Source organism: Zonotrichia leucophrys, unplaced genomic scaffold, assembly GCF_028769735.1.
Source record: "Zonotrichia leucophrys gambelii isolate GWCS_2022_RI unplaced genomic scaffold, RI_Zleu_2.0 Scaffold_1807_8639, whole genome shotgun sequence".
NCBI classification, from domain to species: Eukaryota; Metazoa; Chordata; class Aves; order Passeriformes; family Passerellidae; genus Zonotrichia; species Zonotrichia leucophrys.
In genome coordinates, this window is record NW_026994012.1 from 1 (window position 1) to 8,639 (window position 8,639).

At 51.3% G+C, this 8,639-nt stretch overlaps 1 protein-coding gene across 1 annotated transcript; it reads right to left on the minus strand.

The window, feature by feature from the left end:
* Positions 1-34: 34 nt before the first annotated feature.
* LOC135442181 (DNA replication licensing factor MCM7-like) lies at positions 35-7,756 on the minus strand (the record flags this gene model as incomplete). Its single annotated transcript, XM_064701721.1, has 5 exons — positions 35-428; positions 3,082-3,165; positions 3,766-3,897; positions 5,417-5,537; positions 7,636-7,756. Coding segments are annotated over 5 exons (852 nt in total), but the record flags the coding sequence as incomplete, so codon positions are not given.
* Positions 7,757-8,639: the final 883 nt, after the last annotated feature.

An 8,639-nucleotide genomic window follows, 5' to 3' on the forward strand; every position in this document is an offset into this window, starting at 1 on the left:
ACCATTACCCCACCATTGTCCCCTCCAGCCCCACCTGAGGTCCCTGTCCCTCTGGGGCCGGTCCTGCAGCAGCCAGAGCAGGTCGAAGCGCGACAGCAGCGCCGCCGGCAGCTGCAGGTTGTGCTCCAGGCTGCGGCGGGGGTCGAAGCGGCCGAAGGCGGGGTTGGCGGCGGCCAGCACGGCGCAGCGCGCGTTCAGCGTGGCCACCACGCCCGCCTTGGCCACGGCCACGCTCTGCTGCTCCAGCGCCTCGTGCACGGCCACGCGGTCGCCCTCGGCCATCTTGTCGAACTCGTCGATGCAGCAAACGCCGCGGTCGGCCAGGACCAGGGCGCCGCCCTCCAGCACCAGCTCCCCGCTGCGAGGGTCCCGCAGGACGGCTGCGGTCAGGCCCACGCCTGAGGAGCCACGGCCTGTGGTGTACTGGCCTGGAATGGGGAAAAGTGGGGAGAAAATGGGTATAAAATGGGGTGAAATGGGGGTAAAATGTGTCCCACAGCAAACGCCGCGGTCGGCGAGGACCAGGGCGCCGCCCTCGAGAACCAGCTCCCCGCTGCGAGGGTCCCGCAGGACGGCTGCGGTCAGGCCCACGCCTGAGGAACCACGGCCCGTGGTATATTGGCCTGGAAATGGGAGAAATGGGGAGAAAATGGGGAAAAAACGGGTATAAAATAGAGTAAAATGGGTCCCACAGCATGGCCGCCCTCCAGCACCAGCTCCCCGCTGCGAGGGTCCCGCAGGACGGCGGCTGTGAGACCCACGCCGGAGGAACCGCGGCCTGTGGTGTACTGGCCTGAAAATGGGGAAAAATGGGGTAAAATGGGGGTAAAATGGGGTAAAATGGGCATTAAATGGGCTAAAATGGGTATAAAATGGGTATAAAATGGGTCCCGCAGGACGGCTGCGGTCAGGCCGACACCTGAGGAACCACGGCCTGTGGTGTACTGGCCTGGAATGGGGAGAAATGGGTACAAATATTAGAGTAAAATGGGGAAAAATGGGGGTAAAATGGGTATAAAATGGGTCCCGCAGGACGGCTGCGGTCAGGCCGACACCTGAGGAGCCCCGGCCTGTGGTGTACTGGCCTGGAATGGGGAAAATGGGGATAAAATGGGTATAAAATGGGTAAAAATGGGTATAAAATGGAGATAAAATGGGTATAAAATAGAGCAAAATGGGTCCCACAGCACGGCCGCCATGAGACCCACGCCTGAGGAGCCGCGGCCTGTGGTGTACTGGCCTGAAATGGGGAAAAAATGGGCATTAATTGGGCTAAAATGGGGGTAAAATGGGTATAAAATGGGTATAAAATGGGTCCCGCAGGACAGCGGCCGTGAGACCAACACCTGAGGAGCCACGGCCTGTGGTGTACTGGCCTGGAATGGGAGAAATGGGGTGAAAATGGGGTGAAATGGGCTAAAATGGGTATAAAATGGGTCCTGCAGTACGGCCGCAGTCAGGCCACGCCTGAGGAGCCCCGGCCTGTGGTATATTGGCCAGGAAATGGGGAAAAATTGGGAGAAAACGGGGTGAAATGGGGTTAAAATGGGTATAAAATGGGTCCCGCAGGACAGCGGCCGTGAGACCGACACCCGAGGAGCCGCGGCCTGTGGTGTACTGGCCTGGAATTGGGGAAAATGGGGTGAAATGGGGAAAAAATGGGTATAAAATGGGGTGAAAATGGGTCCCACAGCACGGCCACAGTGAGGCCGACACCTGAGGAGCCGCGGCCTGTGGTATATTGGCCTGAAATTGGGGAGAAATGGGGAGAAAACGGGGTGAAATGGGGAAAAAATGGGTATAAAATGGGTCCCGCAGGACGGCTGCGGTCAGGCCGACACCCGAGGAACCACGGCCTGTGGTGTACTGGCCTGGAATGGGGAGAAATGGGGATAAATTAGAGTAAAATGAGTATAAAATGGGTATAAAATGTGTCCCACAGCACACGCCGCGGTCGGCCAGGACCAGGGCGCCGCCCTCGAGCACCAGCTCCCCGCTGCGAGGGTCCCGCAGGACGGCAGCTGTGAGACCCACGCCGGAGGAGCCGCGGCCTGTGGTGTACTGGCCTGGAATGGGGAGAAATGGGGTTAAAATGGGTATAAAATAGAGTAAAATGTGTCCCACAGCACGGCCGCCCTCCAGCACCAGCTCCCCGCTGCGAGGGTCCCGCAGGACGGCTGCGGTCAGGCCGACACCTGAGGAGCCACGGCCTGTGGTGTACTGGCCTGGAACGGGGAAAAATGGGGTAAAATGGGTATAAAATGGGCATTAATTGGGCTAAAATGGGGGTAAAATGGGTATAAAATGGGTATAAAATAGAGCAAAATGGGTCCCGCAGCACGGCCACCGTGAGCCCCACACCCGAGGGGAGGAAGATGACGAAGAGGAGGAACAGAAGAAGGAAGATGAACAAGAGAAAGACGAGGATGATGAAGAAGGTGGAGGAAGAGGAGGGAGAAGAAGAGGAAGAGAAGGGTGATGATGATGAGGGTGAGGAGGAGGAAGAAAAGAACGATGAAGATGAAAAAGGTGAAGAAAAGGAAGAGGAGAAGGAAGAAGGAAAGGAAGCAGAAGAGGAAGGGGGGAAGATGATGAAGATGAAGATGAGGATGAGGAGGATGAAAAGAAAGACGAAGATGAAAAAGGTGAAGAACGGGAGAAATGAGAAGAGGAAAAAGAAGAAGCAGAAGAGGAAGGGGGGGAAGATGATGAAGATGATGATGAGGATGAGGATGATGAGGATGAGGAGGAAGACAAGAAAGACAAAGATGAAAAAAGTGAAGAACGGGAGAAATGAGAAGAGGAAAAAGAAGAAGCAGAAGAGGAAGGGGGGAGATGATGAAGATGAAGATGATGATGATGATGATGAGGATGAAGATGAAGATGATGAGGATGAGGATGATGAGGATGAGGAGGATGAGGAGGAGGAGGAAGACAAGAAAGACTAAGATGAAAAAGGTGAAGAACGGGAGAAAAGAAGAAAAAGAAGCAGAAGAGGAAGGGGGGGAAGATGAAGATGATGAAGATGAAGATGAGGATGAGGATGAGGATGAGGATGATGATGAAGATGAAGGCACGCACTGCGCGGCGCCAGGCGGTCGATGTACGTCAGCAGCTGCGACTTGGCCACGCCCGGGTCCCCCATCAGGCAGATGTTGATGTTCCCTGGGGAAAATGGGAAAAATGGGAAAAACGGGAAAAACATGACATTCCCGTGTTTCCCCTGTGTTTTTCCCATGACATTCCCGTGTTTCCCCCGTGTTTTTCCCGTGACATTGCCATGACATTGCCATGTTTTCCCCATGTTTCCCCATGTTTCTCCCATGACATTCCCGTGTTCCCCATGTTTTCCCCATGTTTTCCCAGTGTTTCCCCGCATTTCCCCTGTGTTTCCCCCATGTTTTCCCCATGACATTCCCATGTTTTCCCTGTGTTTTCCCCATGACATTCCCATGTTTTCCCTGTGTTTTCCCCATGACATTCCCATGTTTTCCCCGTGTTTTCCCTGTGGTTTCCCCGTGATTTCCCCGTGACATTCCTGTGCCATTTCCCATGACATTCCCATGTTTTCCCCGTGTTTTCCCCGTGTTTTTCCCATGACATTCCCGTGTTTCCCCCGTGTTTTCCCCATGACATTCCTGTGCCATTTCCCATGACATTCCCGTGTTTCCCCCATGTTTCCCCCGTGGTTCCCCCATGGTTTCCCCATGTTTTCCCCCATGTTTTCCCCGTGTTTTCCCCCTGCCATCCCCGCGTTCCCCTCACCGCGGATGCGCATCCCGCGCGGGCTCCTCTCCACACCCCCCGCCAGCAGCAGCAGCAGCGACTTCTTCACATCCTCGTGCCCGAAGATCTCGGGGGCGATGGAGGCGGCCAGGCGCCCGTAGAAATCCCCCCCTGAGGGGCAAAAACGGGAAATTCGGGTTAAAAACGCCAAAATCCGGCATTGGGGGGCGATGGAGGCGGCCAGGCGCCCGTAGAAATCCCCCCCTGAGGGCAAAAAAGGGCAAAAATGGGAAAATTCGGGGCAGAAACGCCAAAATCCGGCATTGGGGGGCGATGGAGGCGGCCAGGCGCCCGTAGAAATCCCCCCCTGAGGGCAAAAAATGGGAAATTCGGGTTAGAAACGCCAAAATCCGGCATTGGGGGGCGATGGAGGCGGCCAGGCGCCCGTAGAAATCCCCCCCTGAGGGGCAAACACGGGAAATTCGGGGCAGAAATGCAAAAATCCGGCATTGGGAGGGTAAAAATGGGAAATTTGGGGTCAGAAATGCCAAAATCTGCTCTGGGGACCCCAAAATTGGCTACAACGGCCCCAGAATTGGCTGGAATGGCCCAAAAAATTCCCCAAATCCCCTTTTTCCCCCCAAATCCCCTTTCCCTCCATGAAATCCCCGTTTTCCCCAAATCCCCTTTTTTTTTTTCCCTAAAAATCCCCAATTTCCCCTAAAATCCCTTTTTTCCCCTCTAAAAACCCCCATTTTTTGTCCCCAAAAATCCCAATTCTCCCTTCAAATCTTGAAAAAAATCCCCATTCCCCCCCCAAAAATCCCCAATTTTACACCAAAGAAATTCCCATTTTTCCCCCCCAAAATCCCCCTTTTTTCCCCAAAATTCCCCAAATTTTGCCTTGAAATTCTCTTTTTTCTCCCCCAAAAATGCCCAATTTCCCCCCAAAAATCCCCAATTTTACACCAAAGAAATTCCCATTTTTCCCCCCAAAAATCCCCTTTTTTTTCCCCAAAATTCCCCAAATTTTGCCTTGAAATTCTCTTTTTTCCCCAAAAAAAATCCCCAATTTCCCCCCAAAATCCCCAATTTTCCCCCCCAAAAACCCCCAATTTTCCCCCAAAAAATCCCCAATTTTACACCAAAGAAATTCCCATTTTTCCCCCCAAAAATCCCCCTTTTTTCCCCAAAATTCGCCTTGAAATTCTCTTTTTTCCCCAAAAAAAATCCCCATTTTCCCCCCCAAAAATCCCCAATTTTTCCCCCAAAAATCCCCAATTTTTCCCCAAAATCCCCAACTTTCCCCCCAAAATCCCCAATTTTACACCAAAGAAATCCCCTTTTTTCCTCCCAAAAATCCCCATTTTCCCCCCCAAAAATCCCCAATTTTTCCCCCAAAAATCCCCAATTTTTCCCCCAAAAATCCCCAATTTTTCCCCCAAAATCCCTAATTTCCCCCCAAAATCCCCAATTTTACACCAAAGAAATTCCCATTTTTCCCCCCAAAAATCCCCAATTTTCCCCCAAAAATCCCCAATTTTACACCAAAGAAATTCCCATTTTTCCCCCCCAAAAATCCCCATTTTCCCCCCAAAAATCCCCAATTTTCCCCAAAATCCCCAATTTTACACCAAAGAAATTCCCATTTTTCCTCCCAAAAATCCCCATTTTTGGCCCCGTCTCTCACCGGTGCCCAGGATCTCCTGCAGCTCCTCGGGGCTCAGCTCCGCCCCCTCACCCTCCTCCTCCTCACTCTTGTTCACCTTGGCCACGTGGTGCCCCTCCAGGAAGGTCTCTGACAGCAAACCCTGCAAAAATGGGAAAAATCCTGGGATTTTGGGAAAAAATCCCGAAATTTTGGGGTAAAAAATGGGGATTTTTGGTGAAAAAATGGGGATTTTTGGGGGGAAAAGTTGAATTTTTGGGGGAACAGGTGAGGCTGGGAACAGGTGATGTCCCTCCAGGAAGGTCTCTGACAGCAAACCCTGCAAAAAAATGGGAAATTTGGGGGAAAATCCTGGGATTTTGGGAAAAAATCCCGAAATTTTGGGGAAAAAATGGAGAATTTTGGGGAAAAAATGGGGATTTTTGGGGGAAAAGTTGAATTTTTAGAGGGCACAGGAGAGGGCAGGGACAGGTGATGTCCCTCCAGGAAGGTCTCTGACAGCAAACCCTGTGAAAATGGGAAAAATCCTGGGAGTTTGGAAAAAAATCCTGAAATTTTGGGAAAAAATCCTGAAATTTTGGGGAAAAAATGAGAATTTTTGGGGAAAAAGTTGAATTTTTGGGGGAACAGGTGAGGAATTTTTGGGGACAGGTGATGCCCTCCAGGAAGGTCTCTGACAGGAAACCCTGCAAAAATGGGAAATTTGGGAAAAATCCTGGGAGTTTGGAAAAAAATCCTGAAATTTTGGGGAAAAAATGAGAATTTTTGGGGAAAAAATGGAGATTTTTGGGGAAAAAAATGGAGATTTTTGATGAAAAAATGGAGATTTTTTGGGGGTAAAAGTTGAATTTTTGGAAGGAACAGGTGGTGCCCCTCCAGGAAGGTCTCTGAAAGCAAACCCTGAAAAATGGGAAAAATCCTGGGATTTTGGGAAAAAATCACGAAATTTTGGGGAAAAAAATTGGGGGTTTTGGTGAAAAAATGGGGATTTTTGGGGAAAAAATGGGGATTTTGAGAGGAAAAGTTGCATTCTGGAAGGAACAGGTGATGTCCCTCAGGAACGTCTCTGACAGCAAACCCTGAAAAACGGGAAAGATCCTGGGATTTTGGGAAAAATCCCGAAATTTTGGGGAAAATCCTGAAATTTTGCGGAAAAAAAATGGGGATTTTTGGTGAAAAAATGGGGATTTTTGGTGAAAAAATGGGGATTTTACGTGAAAAAATGGGGATTTTCGGTGGAAAAATGGGGATTTTTGGGGGGAAAAGTTGAATTTCTGGAAGGAACAGGTGATGTCCCTCCAGGAAGGTCTCTGACAGCAAACCCTGAAAAATGGGAAATTTGGGGGAAAATCCTGGGATTTTGGGAAAAATCCTGAAATTTTGGGGTAAAAAATGGGGATTTTTGGGGAAAAAATGGGGATTTTTGAGAGGAAAAGTTGAATTTTTGGAAGGAACAGGTGATGTCCCTCCAGGAAGGTCTCTGACAGCAAACCCTGCAAAAATGGGAAATTTGGGAAAAAATCCTGAAATTTGGGGTAAAAAATGGGGATTTTGGGAAAAAATCCCGGAATTTTAGAATAAAATTGGGGATTTTTGGGGGAAAAGTTGAATTTTTAGAGGGCACAGGAGAGGGCAGGGACAGGTGATGTCCCTCCAGGAAGGTCTCTGACAGCAAACCCTGGTTTGGGGTGAAAAATGGGAATTTGGGGAAAAAATCCAGAAAATTTTGGGAAAAATTGAGATTTTTAGGGAAAAAAATGGGAATTTTTGGGGGAAAACCAGGCATTTTATGGTGCAAAAATGGAATTTTCTGGAGGGAATGGTGAGATTTGGGGTCAGACAGGTGAGATTTGGCACAAAGGGGGATTTGGAGGAAAGATAAGAGAATTCTGGGGGCATTTTTTGGCATTTTGGGTGTTCCCAGGTGAGATTTTGGAATCTCAGGTGCAGGTGGGTGTCCCCAGGTGCAGTTTTGGGGTCTCAGGTGCAGTTTTGGGGTCTCAGATGAGATTTTTGGGGTCTCAGGTGAGGTTTTGGGGTTCCAAGTGAGGTTTTTGGAGTCTCAAGTGAGGTTTTGGGGTCCCAGGTGTATTTTTGGCACTCACCTGTGCCACCTGTCTGTACCCGGCCCTCAGCAGGGGCAGGAAGGCGGCTCTGGGTGCAGTTTGGGATGTTCCCAGGTGTATTTAGGATATCCCCAGGTGTATTTTGGGGTCTCAGATGAGGTTTTGGGGTCTCACCTGTGCCACCTGTCTGTACCCCGTTCTCAGCAGGGGCAGGAAGGCAGCTCTGGGTGTATTTTGGGGTCTCACCTGTGCCACCTGCCGGTACCCCGCCCTCAGCAGGGGCAGGAAGGCAGCTCTGGGTGCAGTTTAGGACATCCCCAGGTGTATTTTTGGGGTGTTCCCAGGTGTATTTTGGGTATCCCCAGGTGTATTTGTGACTCACCTGTGCCACCTGTCTGTACCCCGTCCTCAGCAGGGGCAGGAAGGCAGCTCTGGGTGCAGTTTTTGGGGTATCCCCAGGTGTATTTTACACACTCACCTGTGCCACCTGCCGGTACCCCGCCCGCAGCAGGGGCAGGAAGGCGGCTCTGGGTGCAGTTTAGGGTATCCCCAGGTGTATTTAGGATATCCCCAGGTACATTTTTGGCACTCACCTGTGCCACCTGTCTGTACCCCGCCCTCAGCAGGGGCAGGAAGGCAGCTCTGGGTGCAGTTTTTGGGGTCCCAGGTGTATTTTTGGGGTATCCCCAGGTGTATTTGGGGTCTCACCTGTGCCACCTGTCTGTACCCCGCCCGCAGCAGGGGCAGGAAGGCAGCGCTGGGTGCAGTTTAGGATATCCCCAGATGTATTTTGGCACTCACCTGTGCCACCTGCGGTACCCCGTTCTCAGCGGGGCAGGAAGGCAGCGCTGGGTGCAGTTTTTGGGGTCTCAGGTACATTTTTGGCACTCACCTGTGCCACCTGCCGGTACCCCGCCGCAGCAGGGGCAGGAAGGCGGTGCTGGGTGTATTTTTGGGGTATCCCCAGGTGTATTTAGGATACCCCAGTTGCATTTACACACTCACCTGTGTCACCTGTCTGTACCCCGTTCTCAGCAGGGGCAGGAAGGCGCCCTGGGTGCAGTTTTTGGGTCCCAGGTGTATTTAGGATACCCCAGGTGTATTTGTGACTCACCTGTGCCACCTGCCGGTACCCCGTTCTCAGCAGGGGCAGGAAGGCGGCTCTGGGTGTATTTAGG